Raw genomic sequence first — 19,415 nt, 5'->3', positions numbered from 1 at the left:
TGTTGATATTGTATCCTCTAACTTTGCTGAATTTTTGTGTCAGTTCTGGCAGTTTTTTGGGTTTTCTATGTATGGTCTGATGTCATCTGCAAATAGTGACAGTTTTACTTCTTCCTTGGTGAGTTGGATGCCTTTTGTTTCTTTTTGTTGTCTGATTGCTATGGCTAGGACTTCTAGTACTGTACTAAATAACAGCGATGAGCACAGACATTCCTGTCTTGTTCCTGACCATAGAGGAAAAGCTCTGTTTTTCCCCATTAAGGATGATATTAGCTGTGGGTTTTTCATATATGGTCTTTATTATGTTGAGGTATATTTCCTCTAAACCTACTTTGTTGAGGGTTTTTTTTTATTATCATGAATTGATATTGTATTTTGTCAAGTACTTTTTCTACATCTACTGAAATGATCATATGGTTCTTATCCTTCCTCTTATTGATATGATGTATCACGTTGATTGATTGAACCACCCTGGCAAGCCAGGAATAAATCCCACTTGATCATAGTGAATGATTTTTGGAAGTGTATTGTTGGATTCAATTTGCTAGTATTTTATTAAGAATTTTTGCATCTATGTCCATCAGAGATGTTGGCCTGTAGTTCTCTTTTTCAGTAGAGTCTTTATCTGGTTTTGGTATCAGTGTAAAGCTGGACTCATAGACTGAATTGGGAAGTTTTCCTCCATTTTCTATTTTTTGGAATAGTTTGAGGAGAATAGGAATGAACTCTTCCTTAAATGTTTGGTAAAATTCACCCGTGAAACCATTTGGCCCTGGACTTTTGTTTGTTAGTTTTTGTGATTACTGATTCAATTTCTTTGCTGGTTATCAGTCTGTTCAAGTTTTCTGTTTCTTCCTGTTTTGGTTTTGGTAGTTTATATGTTCCTAGGAATTTATCCATTTCTTCCAGGTTGTCTAGTTTGTTGGCATATAGCTCTTTAAAAAATATTCTCTTATAATTGTTTGTATTTCTGTGGTGGGTTGGTTGTTATTTCTCCTCTCTCATTTGTGATTTTATTTATTTGAGTTCTCACTCTCTCTCTCTTTTTGATAAGTCTGGCTGGAGGTTTATCAATTTTATTAACTTTTTCAAAGAACCAGCTCCTGGTTTCATTGATCTGTTATGAAAAATGTTAAATTTGGAGAAGCTTGGTAAAGGGTATATAGGAATACTTTATATTATTTTTGTTACTTTTTTGTGAGTCTAAAATTATTTCAGAATGAAGTTAAAAATAAATGTAACAAAAGAACTCCTGATTTTATGCTTTCCCTTGTTTCATTTATTTTTCTAGTAACCTTTAAAGATTATAATATAAAATGATCTTTTTTGGAGAGTTCAGTTATGGATAGAGATAAGTAGTCAAAAGGAATGGCTTGTGTATTTTTGCTAACTACACATGAGGAAAATATGCAATGAATATGTGATTTAATAGTAAATAAAATCAGTATTGAAATACTATACAACATAGCTCTTGTACATCAACTTTTATTAAAGTATAACTTACATACGACAAGATTGATGAGATTTTACTTAAAATTACATTTTTGTTTCAGTGTGGTTCTCTCTCAGGTACCTTCAGAGATTATAGCAAACAAATTCAGTCTTGCCTATTTGTCCTTCGCTTTCTTAGCACCCTATTATTCAAGCCCGAAAACTTCTTTTATCACAGAAATGTTTTTCCCTTTGAGGATGCACTTCACTAGGAGAAATTAGGTTTATGAATATGTATAATGAAACCTAGAAAATACTGATTGATTGAAAGGAAGTATAGATTGGGTGCTATAGGGGCAGAATGTTAGAGATATCTTTGAAGTACGGGAATGAGGAAGGATATGAGGAAGATGTATACATGAACTTGGCCTTGAATGGTAAGTAGAAGTTAGATCTTTGGAGATGGGTGATAGGGAAATCCAGGCAGAGAGGAGATTTGAACATTCACATCTCCTGTTTGAGTTTGGTTGCTTGAAGGAAATCGATGCAAAATAAAATCAAGATAGATAGCAATTATACAACTCCTCAATGAGGGTTTCTCTTTGTTCAGTTCTGTTTTAAAAACCAGTTATTGAACTGACAATGGATGGGTATTTACCATGTTTAAGACATTGGGAGGATACAAAGAAGTTCTTAGCAGGTGAAGACCAGGAAACACAGAGTTTGTAAAGGTGATGAAATGAAAACAATTCCTCTAAATATTAGTTTGATTTGAAAGAAGGGCAAGCTGGTTCTGTAAAATCATGCCATTTTATTTTTTTTATTGGAATTGGTTAAACTTTTATTAAGTGAATGTCAATTAAAAAGACATAAAAGATATGTGTTCCATCTACTCTAATTCTTTTGGATACTAGAGTTTCTTTCAGTCGCTATAATACCGAACTAGTATTTACCGTATTTCACCCTGAGTGCAATTGCTGTCCATTATTAAGCTTCATATTTACAACATCAAAAACAGTGTCTGACACATCAAACAAGAAAAACATCAGGGGATCAGGGAGAGGGAGAGAGAGATGAAGAAGTGGCTCACAGGGTATTTGCATGGAAGTGAAACTATTCTATATAATGGATATATGTGGCGTATAAAGACCTTATGTTTTTGTCAAAACTCATTGAACTAGAGAACACAAGGAGTGAACCCTACTGCAAACTATGGACTATAGTGGATAATAACGTGTCAATACTGATTCATCAATTGCAAGGCATGTACCACCCTAATGCAAGGTGTTATCCTAATATGTGAGGAGGTAAATGGGTATATGGGAACTCTCTGCACTTGCCACTCAATTTTTCTTTAAACCTGAAATGGCTCTAAAAACTGAAGTCTAAAGAAACACACAAAAAAAGTCCCAATAAAACAAAACAGTGCCTGACACAGAGTAAACATGCAGCAAAATTTTAATTGATTCATTGTTTTAACAAATACTTGAATGCTATATACCAGGTATATAGAGGTGAACACAAAAGATTTATTTTCTGTCCATCCTGAGATTACAGACTGGTGGAGAAATCAAATAAATACATCATAGGTTATGCTAAGAGCAATGCATGGAACCAGCAGTTTGCTTGGAAAAGGAATAACAGAGCAAGTAGATGATAGGGATTTTATATAACCATGATGGTAAAGAAAGCCTTGGACCAAGAAGTGATGTTTAAACTGAGAGTAAAAGAGAGAGCCAGCCACTGAACAATGACCTGTGTTGTAGTTGCTAAACACAGCCACTGTGCTTTGAGTCTGACACGCAAGGAGTCAGGTGGAGCTTAAAGAAGATTAGCACCTTTAAGATCGCAGGAGGAGCTTGCATTCAGTTTTAGGTAAATTAAGGGAAAGCCATTGAAGGCCTCTTGCTGTTTTGTAAAGAATAGGTTGGAGAGGTTTAGAATGAAGGCAGACCAATTGGATATCAATTGTAGATGTGTAGGTAAGAGATGATGGCTTATTGGACAGTGGTGATTGCTCTAACAAGGGAGTATTTATGGTAGAATCAATAGGATTTGCCAGGGGAGCAGATAGGGGCTGAGGGAAAGGGGTGACTTAAAATTTTCTGGCTTGAACGCTATTGGATGATGATGGTGCCCTTTATGTAGATGGAGTGGTCTATGGAAAAAAAAACAGATTGTGTGGAATCAGGGTTAGTGATGAAATCTTTGAAGGTGTTTGAAACCATCTGGTTCAAGTGCAGGTTCAAAAGAATGATTTCATGTTGTTAAGCATGAAGGCTTATACCAAGTAACTTTTAACCTTTGCTCTGGCCTGGTCCTATGCTAAATATTTTACATGAATTATATAACATTCCTCAACCCTAAATATGTTCACTTTTAGTCTTAGTTTGTAAATGAGGAGATTGAGATTTAGAGAGGTTAGGTGACTTTCCCAGAGTCTTCCAGCTAATAGGTGGCATGGCCAGATCTTGAGCCCAGATAGATCTCTCTGCCTTCGGAGCCCAGTGCTCTGCTGCCTCCCTAAACTTTACTGCGTTTGTTACAAAGTCAAGGCATTTTGTGTATCCCTTGCCAGATCAAAATCTTTTTTTTTTTGCTTATAAATTGATTCTTTTTATTATGTTATGTTAATCACCATACATTACATCATTAGTTTTTGACGTAGTGTTCCATGATGCACTGTTTGCGTATAACACCCAGTGCTCCACGCAGTACGTGCCCTCCTTAATACCCATCACCGGGCTAACCCATCCCCCCACCCCCCTCCCCTCTAGAACCCTCAGTTTGTTTCTCAGAGTCCATAGTCTCTCATGGTTCATCTCCCCCTCCGATTCCCCCCCCCTTCATTCTTTCCCTCTGGTTCTATTTCTCGAATAGCATGATAGTTATATAGGTGTGAAAATCACCAATTACATATATATGCATTTTTATATATAAAACATAGTTTAAAAATATTTAATAAAAGTATTAGAAGCGGAGTGCTGTAACTTTTTAAAAATCCTGCAAAAAACAGGTACAGTGGCTTTTTGAACTTCATTGTAAAAGATATAAGAATAATTGTCTCCTTAGGTTGTGATCAAAATTGATCACTTGATCACTTGATCAAAATTAAAAATATGGATTTTACCACATGGAATATTAAACATAAACATATCTAAGTGCTACTTCTAATTATCATTAAAATGATAATTATGAAGAATATTAAGAATTTTTATATTAAACTTTTAAAGTGAAGAAACACTAAACATTTAGTAACCTACAATAAAATGAAAAAAAAATACAGTAAATTGTTAAGTTACTGTCTTTGTATTAGGTTAAAATGGCTTATTTTTCTTTTTCTACTTTCTTTTTTTAGATCTTCAAATTTTCTAAAACTAACAGGGCTTAGAGCCTAAAAACCATGTCATAAAAGTGCTCATTTCTCAAGACTGTTGAATCACAGATCTGTACCTCTGAAGCAAATAATACATTATATGTTAAAAAAAAAAAGCGCCAGATCAAATTCTGATGTCTTTTCTTTTACCTGTTTCTGTGTCTTATTAAAATACCATTCAAGGGCGCCTGGGTGGCTCAGTCGTTAAGCGTCTGCCTTCGGGTCAGGTCATGATCCCAGGGTCCTGGGATCGAGTCCCACATCGGGCTCCCTGCTCAGCGGGAAGCCTGCTTCTCCCTCTCCCACTCCCCCTGCTTGTGTTCCTGCTCTCACTGTGTCTCTCTGTCAAATAAATAAATAAAATCTTTAAAAATAAAATAAAATAAAATACCTTTCAAGTCATTGAAATGAGAATTCAGTTACTTGCCTGACTGAATCAAATCAATTAGCAATCTTTTTTAAGATTCTCTGTAATAGGGCGATGAAGCAGATTCTGTTTTTAGGAGGGTGTGTTGTTTTCACTATGCCAGATGGTCCCTGTCATCAACACTTTGCTGTCTGTGGCAGGTATCGTTGTCATATACTAAGATCTAGGAAGTGATCTGGGTCTTTTGTGCCTATTAAAATTTTCAGTGTTCTGCAGAGAATTGAGTCCATGCTTTAATCTCAGGATTTATCAAGTGAAAAGAAAACAATTAATTTAAAAGTATGAGAAATAATCATATTTCCAAGTAATCATTAATAATTAAGGAGAACTCATTAAGTCTTTTTTATACTGAAATTGGCTACTTATGTACAGTGAACTAATAACATTGTTGTGTCATGTAGACATGGCAGGCTTCCCTACCTAATATTTTTAAAAGAAAATCTATACTCTATGTAAGTACTCTGGTCCTAACAAAGCATTAATAATAGACTTTTTCAAGTGTTAGCAGATACATGTGGCTACTGGTTAATTAATGATGATTAAATCTCTGCACTGCATTTGATTTCTCAACTAATGATTCTTAAAACACTGAACATGAGTGCAAGGCAGATTTGTCTGGGGAGTATGCATGTTCAGGCAACCTAGGCAAATCATGAAGCATTTGTCTATTTGGGGTCATTATCTTTAATCCATTTCTTACATTAGAATTGACATCAATCCTCTAGGCATTGATTTCACCCAACAGACATACCTTCCCATAGGCCAAGTCCTGTGTGCTTCTAGGGAGACAAAAATTAATAAAATTGTAGCTCCTTTTCACAAGGAGCTAGTTCTAACAGGCAGGTGATATCAACAAATAATAATAAAATTTGATAATTTCTTGAAAAGATTTAGTTATAAATGATTATGTAAGCATGAATTGAGAAGAAAGGGATGTGGTTTGGCAAATAATGCTAGTGGCAGGTGGAGTCTTCATAGAGGAGATGCCATTTGAGTTGGACTTTAGAGAATAAATTGGCATTTCCCTGCTAGAAAAGGAGATGATGGCTCTTGGAAGATGGGGAACAGACTGGAAAAAATACTAACAGTGGTAGTTCATGGTGTCTTTGGAGCCAATGGAGAGGCTTGTTTATAGGTAAAATTGAAGGGTATTTAGGGGAGATGACAGAAAATGAGGCTGGACAGGGAAGCTGGAGTTACCTTTAGAAAAATGTTCGTGCCATTCTAAGGTATTTGAATTTCACCTTGCTAATGAAGAGTCAAAGGGTTTTAAAAATGAGTGACTTTGGGCGCCTGGGTGGCTCAATTGTTTAAGCATTTGCCTTCAGCTCAGGTCATGATCTCAGGGTCCTGGGAATGGGCCCCACGTCGGGCTCCCTGCTCAGCGGGGAGCCTACTTCTCCCTCTCCCTCTGCCGTGCTCTCTCACATGCTCTCTCTCTCTCAAATAAATAAAATCTTTAAAAAAAGAAAAAGAAGATGAGTGACTTGATCACAACTCATAGTCTGTCTGGCTCCAAACCCCTTGTGGTTTATACTGCATCATCCAGCCTCAACAAATTGTCTTAATTTCCCCAGTGTGGATTGACCATAACAGGTCACAGAGACAGACTGGAGTAAGCATGGGTCAGTTTGACCATCCCTTATATAAACATGCATACCTTCCCTGGAATATCCTGGACCCATAGTTCTAGAAGAGTCTGAACATCACAGGTGAAAATAACATAACAACAGGATGACCACACAGTGCTGCCTCAGAGGTCCCTTTGATTTACTGAAGCATCTCAGCTTCCTCTTTCCCCTTCCCTTTTGTTTTTTTTTTTTTTAAGATTTTATTTATTTATTTTTGTGAGAGAGAGAGAGAGAGTGCATGAGCACAAGCAGGGGGAGAGGCAGAGGGAGAAGCAGACTCCCTGCTGAGCAGGGAGCCCTTAACGGACTGAGCCACCCAGGTGCCCTTTTCCCCTTTGTTTCTGAAGCCCCAAATCTCCTTCCTGACATTCACTCATTTTTCCTTTGTTATGCTACAAATATCAGACTGACCTTATCCCTCCCAGATTTATAGCAGTCTTTATTTTTCCCAGGGTCCTAAAACACAGAAAAGCTTTTTAGTTTGTTGAGGGAATCATTCATTCTCATTCTTGATGAAAGGGAATCAGTTCTACCTAGGCTTTTGGTATGCTTTCACTAAAGGCTGGAAGAGTTTTTAAGTCCCTGTAGCTGAATTGCCTCTTCTTGGTCCACCCAAAGCTCCTTTGATGCTTAAAGGAGGTAAAGTCATAATTAACATAAAAGGATAGACTCATGCTTATTGAAAACAACCATCTGACCCTTATAATCTGCCCTTCCGGAGGACTACTGACATGGGCCCAAATTACCCAAACGTAAACATTTGCAAAAGATTTAACAGGTTATTGCAACAGTTCAACTCAGGATGGATACTAGCTCCTGGCTGTGGACAGAAAGAGATAGACTTGAGAGATGTCTACAGGACTGGGTAACAGACTGACTGCAGTATTTGCAGAAGAGGAGGGAATCAAGGATGGTTTAGTCTTCGACTGTGTAGAATATTGAGAGAACAGACTTTGGGGAGAAGACAAGTGTACTTTGAGATATATAGATATATTCCCAATAGGTAGTTCTTTTACAAATGGAGTTGAACACATGGCTCTGGAGCATGGGAGAGATGAATCAGTGTTACAGACATCAACATTTGGAGCTCATCAGCCTATAGGTATTGATTGAAGAAATAGCAGTGAATGATATATTGCAGGGAGAGCGCAGAGAAGAGACAAGTGTTGAAAATAAAACTTTGAGGCACACTGACATGTGAGCTAGGCAGAGAAAAGGGAGCTAATATCACTAAAGAAACAGAATAGTGTCATTGGAGAACATGCTTCCAAATAGTACTACATGGTGCTGAGCACTGTAGATGGGTTGGTTTTTCATGATGAGGGAGAATGAGAACGTTAATTAAAGAGGAAAAGGAACTCCATGAAAGGGAGAGATTGAATACAGGCAATAAAGAGTTAATTTTTTGGAGCAGATCATTTGGAGCAGAAGCAGCTAAGAGACTTAGCACTTCCACTGGGACAGAAAGAAAAAGGCAAGCCAAGGTAGTTGTGAAAAAAGAACAGCCATCAGCCTCACATAGACTTATCTGAATTTATTTGTGCTAATCTTTTGGGGTAAAATCCTGTAACCTCTGTGGGTCTCAGTCTCTTTCTAAAGTGGTGATAAAGATGTCCCCTTTGCAGGGCGTTGAGCTATTGCGATAATGTGGGTTGGGTTTCTTGCACTTGCTCTTCAGACATAACCTCGTGACTGTGGGTCTCCCTGCTCTGACTACTCAGTCCTAAGTAGCTTCTTCCTCTCCCTCTGGTCATCTGTCTCATCACTCAGATTTATTTCCTTCAGAGCACCAATTCCTATCTGATATGACCTTGTCTGCATGTCTTTTTTTTTGTATTTATTGATTTTTGTCCATGCATATAACTTATTTTACCTTTTAGAACATAGTCATGATAAGAACAGAGACTCAAACTCAGTTACTGGTCAGTGTCCTGCCCCAAGGACAATTGGACACATGGTAACTGTTCAGTAAATATTTGATAAGACTATTAATAAAGGCAGTTATTATTAGTCTGTGATTGGAGGTGAGAAGAGAAAAGAGAGTCAGCTACCTACTCTGAGTAAAAGGAATGTAGAGTATGGACTGAGAATCCACGTAGGTGTGTGTTTGGAACTTTTTAGCTCTGCAAGAGATGAGTTGTGGAGAGAGTACTGTTTCTTCCCAGTTCGTTTCAGAATGCTTGTATGTCCAGCCCAAATTACCTAGGCTATCTTGTCATTACTTGTTTGCCTTCCAGAAACCAAGTCTCTCTCTCCCTCTTTTTAAAAATCACACTTGGGTATCATTTATTTTCTTCTGTATGAATAATGGTATTAATGATGGCTAACACTTTTTTGATTTTTCACTTGCAAGGGCCAGCACTATTAAGCTCTGTAACATATATGAGCTCATTTATTCCTCTCAACAATCCTATAAGGACAGTATTATAATTAGCCCATTTCACAGGTGAGAAGACTGAAGCACAGAGGCAAATAAAATGGCCAAGGTCACATAGCCAAGATCAAACCGAGGTAATCTGGCTGCAGAGCGCATGCTCTTAACCACTTAGCCATACTGTCTCTCAAGACCTAATCCACCCATCTAAAAGAAAAATGAGTGTTGCTTTGTTGAAGCCAGACAAAGCTGTTCATCAGCTAGTCAGACAAAGCAGGTCAGACTGTCCTGCCAGGGAAATGTCCTGGAAGAAATTGTCCTGTCCGGGAACAAACCTGGAAGGAATTTTCCTTTCAAGGAAAGGAATACTTGACTTGGTTTTACCTTTTTTCCCCCCCTTCACATCATTGGCAACCCCTTCTAATTTAAGGTCATCTGAAAATTGAGTTAATGTTCTGTTTACCCCTTCTTTCAGGTAACTTAATAAAAGCTCTAAGGTCAAACCTGAACACCTCACAGAAAATCTATACACATTCTAATAGATGGGCTCACGTGGTAAAAGAATATTTGGTTTTACATAGATTTGCATTACATTGTGTCAAATATGTGACTTCTTAGAATATTTATGCTTACATACCAAAAACACTGGTTATAAATTTCAGCCCTATCTTTTCTTTTTTTACTCAGTTTTTCCAGTGATCTGCTCTAGCATCTCTTTCTTTTTCCTAGTATTTTTAGAATACCATCATATTGATCATTAAAAAAAAAATCATTATTTATAGTAAATTCAGAGTCCAGTTCCTCATTTCCTTAAAATTTACATGAAGGAAGATTATGAAAAAAAAGGGGAGTTGCTAAGTCCTCTTTCTCAATATACTCACACACCAATTTCTTAAATTCAGGGATAGCAAATCACTATCGATTATTCTAGAACCAGCTGTTTTGTGTAGAGTGACGGTGCTGTGGTCTGCGGGTCTGTGAAAGTATAGCAAGATGGTGAGCACTACTGACTCTGGAGTCAGACTGCCTAGGTTTTCATCCTTCGCTGTGTCTATCAACTGTGTGATCTTGGGCCAGTTACTTGACTTCTCTGGGCCTCAACATCTTAGATGTAAAATGGAAATGATAATATCTCTAAAGTTGTTGCAAGGATTACTTGAATGAATATAAAATTTTTAGTGCAGTGTCTAAAATCTGAAAAGCTCTGTATAATGTTAGCTGTTGTTTTTGTTTGATGTTGTTGCTTTTACTTAGGAAAAAAATTGCTTTCCTTGTCACTAAGAGTTGTAAAAATGCTTTCTTAACAAATATTATTTTAGTTCATCTTGACAGATTCAAGTGGTTCATTCAGTAGGATATGTTTTTAGTTCATTCTGTATATAATTTATTGATTGTTAAAAATCTGTGATTAATTTGTAGTCAGATTCTGGGAGTTTCTCTATGCCTCATATGTTTTAATAGATGACATTGGAAAACAATCTAAATTAAAGATGTCTTCAATATTTTTCTTTGCTTTCAAGAGTCAAATGACTCAATGTTTTCCTTAGGCTAGAATATTTTAAAACTCTTATTTAATTTTAAGGAAGTTATTTTATTTATGCATAAATATAGGAAGAGGCAGACATTAGCAACTGCTGAGTAAATACCTCCAGGTGTATTAAGCAGCCTTTACCCCCCTCAAAAATGTGCATACTGCCATCTGCTGGAAAGAGTTTTGTACATTACGACAGTATTTTTGAAAAAATTTAAGTGTCAAATGATTTTTCCCATATTTTTTTTTATAGATAAAATTTAAATCACATTTTTCATTCAATTGAGATTTCAAGTGTAAGAGTCTTGCAGTCGCTTTAAGATAAAACTAAGAAGGAGGCAGTTGTATTTCTTGTTCTTTTCATGTAGATTATGAAAATACACCCATAAGTCTTTAAAATCTTTCCCAAGAATAGATGGAAGGGTGCTAAAGTTCTTTGTGTTTTTCTGAAGGCAATTGTGTGGAATTTTGCTAGATTTGGACAACAACCCTTTGAAGCAGGCAGAGCAAGTCCAGTCATAATTTGCCAGTGAGAAAACAGAAGCCCAGAGAGGTTAAGTGATTAGCCCAGGATCACTCAGTTTTTCAGTGGCATAGCTGGGAGAGAATCCAGGTCTTTGAATATCTTATCCTATGGTGCTGATTATTTCTTCAACTCATCATATCCTGTAGGCCTCTGAGTATAAAAACATTGCATCCTCTTATTAATAAGGCCTAGCAAGATGAAAAGTAGCCAAATTATTAAGTACATTTTAAAGAGAATAATGTATTTTTTTTAACTTTGAAAAGCAGGATAATAAGTGATATCTAGCGCTTCGCATTGACATCTAATGTGTGATGGTTTGCCATATTGAAGGAATACTTTCTGCTTTGTGTACATACCATTGCCTTGTATTTGGTGATTTCTACCCATAATAATTTATGTATGTCCTGTGACGGTTTCACAAGTGTGTGCTGACCTAAAAGTTTCCCTGACTGATTTTTGATTTGGTTTCTGCTGGCATACCCTGCTATCTAATTAGCCTGGCTTCATAGTGATTTTTGTTAAACAATACTTTTCATTTGGTGAATGGTAACTTTGACTTTTAAAGAAGTGTCCTTCTATTCCATCATTTTATGATGTACTATTACCATGGGGAACATAAATTTTGTCCATTGGACTTCCTTGGTATTGTACTGATTTTAAAATTTCTCCAGGATACAGATGAATTTACTAATTTAGGGTGATTATACACTATACTAACTCAACTCTCATAAGCTATTTGTCATTGTTGCCACCTTTCCTCCATGGTACGAGTCTAAGATTTCTGATGTAAGTGTCTCCTGCATTTTATTTATTTATTTTTTAATTTTTAATTTTTTTAAAGATTTTATTTATTTGACAGAGAGAGACTTAGCAAGAGAGGGAACTCAAGCAGGGGGAGTGGGAGAGGGAGAAGCAGGCTTTCCGCCGAGCAGGGAACCTGATGTGGGGCTCGATCCCAGGACCCTGGGATCATGACCCGAGCCGAAGGCAGACACCTAACGACTGAGCCACCTAGGTGCCCAGTGTCTCCTGCATTTTAAAGTACAGTTGTCACTGCTGCTCGGCAGTGGCCCTCCTTCCATCATCTCTGCTCTAGAAATTTTTTTTTTTTACTTACTTTTCTTTCATTTAAAATTTTATCGTTCCCTATTTTGTGCTTTTGGGTTTTTTCTTTTTTTTAACAGCAAATGCATTTACATTTCAATTATGTGAAGCTGAGTATGTGTGATGCAGCCATGTTACTAATTCAAAGCATCTGCCTTACGAGAAGTCTTTTGGAATGCCCCTGAGTCTCTGGATGAATGTGTTAGTGACATGCCTGGCTTCAGACTTTTACTTGTATTGGAATTAAAATGTTAGGAATTTCTTATCAGATAATTAATCCAGAAGAGGAAGGGGATTCGGACTACAATCAAGCATGTATGGAGTAAGATAAGACAATGTGCCTGTGACCAAAAAGGTCGTAAGAAATCACAGTGTTTTGGTCCAGCATTTGGTCTTTTCTTATAATGACCTGGACTCTACCCCTCTCAGTTTAAACCCATGGTTTTTATTTATTTTCTGTAGATATATCAAATAAATTGAACCCCTTTTCCATATGGCAGCTATTAAGTCTTCTTTCTAGGTTTTTCTTTTCTGTTTCCCATATTCTGCTGTTCCCTAATGTCCCTCTCTCCTTCTCACTCGTGAATTTTTTGAGCAATCTGTTTGCATGAGTTAAATCTTTTAATTCTTGCACCAGCCCAGTCTGGTAGTATTCTTATTATGCCCCTTTGACCAAGGCGAAGAAAGATGGAGACCATACAACAATGAGGGGTTGAACCAAGAGGTCAATGAGACTATCGGTGTCCAGTGTTAGGCTCTTGGCCACTGTGTCTCCCCTTCTTTATGTGACACATTTTCGAGGCTTCTTGCTTTTTGCTCTTTTCTGGATACATTCATCTTTGTCAACTTCTCTTCTATAAGACATCATAGATAAAATGTACTCAATACTTCAAGGATACCCTGGCCCCAAAGGGATGGCTTCCTCCTGGGCTGCCTGTCTGCACACCTGTGCCACAAAAGAGCACATTGCAGAGGTGTTTTTGTTTTTTTTTTAACTTGGCTTATCTTGAATTGGGTCTTGCCATTCTCTGTGTGTATGTGCATTTGTAAACTCTATGTGTGTGTATGTAAATAGTGCATTTTTCCACTTTGGAGGATTTTGCATCTTCTCTTGTCAAACTGTACTTAGTCTTCTTTAGTATATACTCATTTCTGCAGCTTTTTTTTTTTTTTTACCTCCATCTTAGCTGTCCTCCCTTTTATTCCATACAAATTTAGTAAGTATGCCTTTAGTCGTATTTCAGGCCTTGATTTTGTAAGGTGTTCTGTGCAGTTCCATTAGATTCTTGAAATATTTCAGTTGGGATTTCTTGCTCCTGTTTCTTGGTCATTGTGGTAATTTGCAATTTTATGATTCATGAATTTTGTTGGGGAGCTTTTTAGAACATTCTATCATTCTTAAGTTAGATTTCTTTTTAAAGTCTCTCTCTATGAGATTATGGTTCTCTTTTCTCTATAGGTTTTCCATTTGCTGCACTTACAGTCCAACAAGTCTCCTGGATCTCAAGTTGAATTGCAGTTAGTTTTCCATCCCTGTTTTAGTTATTGTGACAAATGTTTGGTCCCTGTCCCTGGGAATAGCTAAGAATTTTTGTAATCTAGTCAGATAATTCCACCTTTTCCATTCCTAGCATTTGCCAACTTAATAAGCAACCTTTACACACACTGATTTTGCACCAGCTTAATCAGAAGACACAATGATGGTCCCCTTTAGATTCATATCTGCCAACAGTTGACTGTGGGTTTTGCATACCAGTTAACCTCTACCGTCTTCATCTTGCTCATCTATATAAGTCTGTGTTGGGCTATGAACTGTGAGGTTGCTTAAATTCTAATATCTATGATTTTATAAAGTATACCAAATCGCTTTTAGAAATTTCAGCCCAACTTTAAAAAATTAAATAAAAGGAGTGACTCAACTTAGTTTTTCTGAGCTATATACTTAAGGGTGATATTATCTAATATGCACTCATACGTTCACCTTAGTAATTCAAATGTTGAAGGACTTCTTAATAATTATTGATTCAGCTGCCCCACTCCTAGAGGGGGAGCACTGGGAGGGCTGCCCACTTCCTGGCCTGCAGATGAACCACCATAGCTCCTGCATACCAACTCCATTTCGATGGGCTCTCCCAGCCTGACGTCAGACCCCTGGTAGTGACATGAGCACCCAGACAAATGCCTGCTGTCTGTTTTCCTCTACGGGGCTGTGGTTATGCTCAGCTAGTAGACTCTTCTCAGAGTCACCCACTTGTGGTTGCTTTTGATGAGTATTATATGTAAATCTAACACACTGGACTCTTTCTAACACAACAATAGTTGAATGAAGCCCTTTTAAGGTATATTCTCCATTGTTCATTGTACCGTGGGGTTTACAAAATCAGTAATTCACATATCTGGGGATTGTTTCAAAGCTAAAGGTAAGAGAGTTCAACTTAGACCAAATTTAAAAAAAAGTAACTTGACTCTAGTACTTGTGATTACATGGCTGACCCCTGAAATGTTGTACATTTCATGAAATCATCATGTCACCTTTCTTTTAGCAACGATCTGCTTTGTTTCCAGGTGAATGAAATTTACCACGATGAGTCCCTTGGAGTGCATATAAATGTGGTCCTGGTGCGCATGATAATGCTGGGTTACGCAAAGGTAAAATGTCTTAAAATATGTGAACTATGAACGTGAAGGACTGGGCTGGCAAACAGAAGACTAAATTTCTGTAGCTCTAGCTACCATGTGGTATTAATGTCTCACAGAGACCTAACTGAGGAAGGGAAACTGCCACAATCAGCATGGATCTCCCAATCTGAGCAGATAATGATTTTTGTGCTGATCCCATTTGCTCTGCTTATCTATCTAATGGAGTCATAGGTAGTGATCCTGGCGCTAGGTATGACTATACGAGTGAAAACAAATGGATGCCATTGTGAGGAAAGAGAATTTCCTCAGTCTCCCATTATTGTCAAATTCATGAACCGTTTATTAATTCACAACATCTATGCTGAGTGCCTACTGTGTGTCAGATGCTTTCTAGGTGCTTTGAATATATCAGTGAAGAAAAATAGCAGAGATCCTTTCTCTCTCATGATTTGTTAAAATATTTTACATGTATCTTGTTCCACTTAAGAAAAATGAAGTATACAGTGGCTATTCACTTAGAAGAGCTTTAATCCTTTTTGAAAACAAAAAGGTCAAAATGCACACAGTAGGAATTTCATATAATGTAACTAACTTCAGCTGGCTTTAAAATGGCAGTAGATGTGTCCTTGTCCTTGGAAATAATGGAATGGATAACCGTGGTTTCTTCATTTGAGAAAGTGCCTAACTTGGCAATTTTCTTGATATTTAAGATTATGTGCCCCTTCCCATAATTAATCCTCCTGATTATGAAATACTAAGGAAATCATGCAGTTAGCAAACAGGAAAAAAATCCATGTGTTTGCATTTCATTATGTATTTAACACCCACTTATCATTTTCTGATGAAAGAGTGTCATTGATCTCTACTGTATTCCGTAAACCTGACCTACTTTGTGTTACTAACACTAAATACAAGTCAACTCCAGCTGGAGATGTTAACAGCCTTCAATTGGTTGTTATATGATTTGTTTGGAAAAGTATGTGATCAGCATGTAATAAACCAAGCTAATTTTATTCAGAATGTAAACACTGATAATGATATTTGCTGAAATGTAACAAAACTCTCAGCCGGTCAGGCAAGTAGAGACTAATTTGGGGTTCCAAATTCAATTTCTTATTCTATCAGAACTATTCCGGGAAGTATGGATACTGGGTTCTTGAAGGATGGGCCCTTTTCTCTCTGAACTTTTAACTCCTGATCATAATGTGGTAGTAGCAACATTCCAGGCCATGCCAATCCATTGCTTGTGACTTGCCAGATAAGAGTACATCTCTCTTCATCGCTCCAAGGTTAGAAAAAGGGGGAGTTGCTTTCTTCAGTGTAAGGTTTATGTAATTTGACCACCTCCCGAAATGAAGATTTGACCAGCTTTGCCAGCTCATTGAAGAATTTATATTCTTCACATTTGTTGATCAATTCTGGGCCAATAAAAATAAAAATAAAAATTTTAATTAAAGACCTTTCACTTTAACAACTCTGGATAAGTCTCACACCAGAATCGTTTCCTCTTTTTTTTTTTAATATCTATAAAACTAAGAAATCTGAGCTGAGTTAGGAAATGGACTACTAGAATTCTTACCCCAATGATTAACATTGAGTTGCCCCACGATAGCAAATGTCAGAGTTACGTGTTCCCATAAATGTGTCAGTCACCTTTCACGCAGGTACCATCGATCATCATTCACATATCCTTCATGGGCATTTAGAATTCCCAAACAAGAGCAGATATATGCATAAGCCCTAAATAATATTATTGAACATCTTTGAAATATTGCACTTCCAAATGTTGACTTCAGAGCAAGTGATGAAAGGAAGCCTTTGGGAAAGTGTTAAGCACTTCTTCAACGCTCTGTTTCCTCTTAGTCCATCAGCCTCATAGAAAGGGGAAACCCATCCAGGAGCTTGGAGAACGTGTGTCGCTGGGCTTGCCAACAACAAAAGTCTGATCCGAACCACTCTGAACACCATGATCATGCAATTTTCTTAACCAGGCAAGACTTTGGACCTGCTGGAATGCAAGGTATTTCTATTAATATGCAGAAGAAAAACTTAAGGGCATGACTTTTAAAAAATAATCCTAAATCAAGTAGTCTGTTCAAATGTTCAGCTCCCTTTCCACCATGCACCACTTTCCACCATGCATCAGCCAAGCATACACTTTCTTTCTATTGCTTCCAGTGGAATTCTGGACTTCTGTGGAATTCACAATTCACAATGTTAATGCCACTTAAATGCTCTAATATATTATACTTGCCTTTAAAATAATGACTGTGCATTTGGGGTGTGGAAGGGATGCTGTAAAATGCAGTGTGATTTCCACTAACTGCTCAGAAAGGGAAAGGAGATGCCATGAGAAATGATTGCTGCCAAAGAGCTTTCTTCCAAAGTCAGCTTCCATTTATCTAATAAATTCTGATGTAGGCTTCGGAAAAAAAGTGGACAGATGAGTTTCTTTTCAACGTTGATGGAATTTCTGGCTCCCTTTATCAGTACCATAATAGGAAGGACCATTCACTAAAAACAGAAAGACAGGGCTTTGTTGGTGGGCAGAACAGAATAGTAACCCCAGGCAGTTCCTTCCCTTAGGAAAGGAGAAAACGCAGACCCAGTGAATCTTTTTAGAGACCATTACCTGTGTGTGGCTTTCCCAAGAGAATGTGGTACAATGCTAGCAGCGAAATAATACTGCCTCTGTTTCCTGAAAAGCTCTTTTTTTTTCTTCCTAGGCAAAGGTCCAGTAGTAGTTCTTAATGGGCTTTCTCATAAAATGAAAATAAAAGTAATTGTTATTCTCTACAGGATATGCTCCAGTCACAGGCATGTGTCATCCAGTGAGAAGCTGTACCCTGAATCATGAGGATGGTTTTTCATCTGCTTTTGTAGTAGCTCATGAGACTGGCCATGTGTAAGTCACTGTTGACAGCTATAAAGCCAAAAAAAAGGTCTTTTCTTCCCTGCTTCTCTCAGTATTGTTCACACTTTGGGCAGAGTACATGCCAGCATGCAACTCTCATTCCTTGCCAAGTGTGAGGAGCTGAAAACAGGGAAGAGGTCACGCACTGAAACTAAATAAGTGACTCTGGCTTGCAGAGATACCCCTGTGCTTTCCATAGCTATGGGACAAGAAAGACATTTTTGTCAGATTATTCTCTATTTCACAGTCTCTGGGACTCCTCCGCAAAAGCCACGTTAATTTATAAAATGCATATTCCCCGAATTTATTTCCAAGATTGGAATCAAGCAAAATCCATGGCCCCTCTGATTCTTACCGGTGAGGTCTCACTTTTATTGTAGGCTGGGAATGGAGCACGACGGACAAGGCAACAGGTGTGGTGATGAGACCGCTATGGGGAGTGTCATGGCCCCCTTGGTGCAAGCAGCGTTTCATCGTTACCACTGGTCCCGGTGCAGTGGCCAAGAACTGAAGAGATACATCCAGTATGTCCCCTTTTGTGTGTCCTGAGAGCATTTATGTCGTAGCATAACACAGACGTGAAACTGTCTTTTAGGACCTCCATCTTAACCAAACTCCCAGTGAATGAGAATTATTGCTCATGATAAACATTTTCTTATAACTCAGAGCTTTTGGCACAATGATCCTGTAATGTAATCACAGTATTTTAAGCCGTAAGCCTAGAATTTAAGAGAATTTTTAACTGTGGTCTCCTTTTAGTAAACTCCTTATGGAATCTTTGACTGGGTGGTCAAACTTGAGTTGGGGATGAGGAGAGAGAGGACGATCATGTGATACCTGCAGAGAGTGCCTCATTTTCCCTGTAGGATAGGGGCCGGGATCTGTGCCACCATACTGTGTGGGATTCCCGCAAGGGTCATGAATAAGGCTGTCACAATTCTACTGTATTCCAGAGTCATGTTTGGCTTCTTTTGGGGGATGAATAAGGATGATGGGTCTTTTCCTGAATGGAAGTGAAACCAAAAACCTTAAAAGGTATGACTCTGTGATCTTGCTATATGATTGGATGAAATTCCAGAGTCTGTAACCTAAGAATAGTTTTTCATTAGGCTGTGTTAAAAAAAAAAAGAACATTTAATGACATGAAATATTTTCCTTTCTACAGTTCCTATGACTGTCTCCTTGATGACCCTTTTGAACATGATTGGCCCAAACTCCCAGAACTTCCTGGAATCAATTACTCTATGGATGAGCAATGTCGTTTTGACTTTGGGGTTGGTTATAAAATGTGCACTGCGGTATGTCACTCAGTCAATTGAGATTTTTGCATCTTGAAATCTGTTTGCATAGCTCCTATTTGGTGAGCTTTATAGACTCACTGGTGCAAGCAGAAGAGTATCTATCGATGACTTTGTGTTTGTTGTGTCACTGTGCTGAAGCTAAGAGCTTTGAATATATTAT

General features: G+C 37.7%; 1 protein-coding gene across 4 annotated transcripts in view; it reads left to right on the top strand.

The window, feature by feature from the left end:
• The window catches only part of ADAMTS3 (ADAM metallopeptidase with thrombospondin type 1 motif 3), a 257,797-nt gene that overhangs the window by 201,430 nt on the left and 36,952 nt on the right, over positions 1 to 19,415 (top strand). For all 4 annotated transcript variants that reach the window (XM_073891779.1, XM_025887595.2, XM_073891780.1 and 1 more), the window contains 5 exons: positions 14,966 to 15,049; positions 16,904 to 17,060; positions 17,840 to 17,945; positions 18,335 to 18,478; positions 19,120 to 19,252. In XM_073891779.1, coding sequence (XP_073747880.1) covers positions 14,966 to 15,049; positions 16,904 to 17,060; positions 17,840 to 17,945; positions 18,335 to 18,478; positions 19,120 to 19,252 — 624 coding nt within the window. The remainder of the gene's footprint in view (positions 1 to 14,965; positions 15,050 to 16,903; positions 17,061 to 17,839; positions 17,946 to 18,334; positions 18,479 to 19,119; positions 19,253 to 19,415) is intronic.

The sequence above is a fragment of the Callorhinus ursinus genome, unplaced genomic scaffold, assembly GCF_003265705.2.
Source record: "Callorhinus ursinus isolate GAN/ISIS: 27379988/994484 unplaced genomic scaffold, GSC_fseal_2.0 scaffold4, whole genome shotgun sequence".
Taxonomy (NCBI): Eukaryota; Metazoa; Chordata; class Mammalia; order Carnivora; family Otariidae; genus Callorhinus; species Callorhinus ursinus.
Note: the sequence above shows the minus strand (reverse complement) of the source record. Positions and strands in the feature narration are given on the sequence as shown.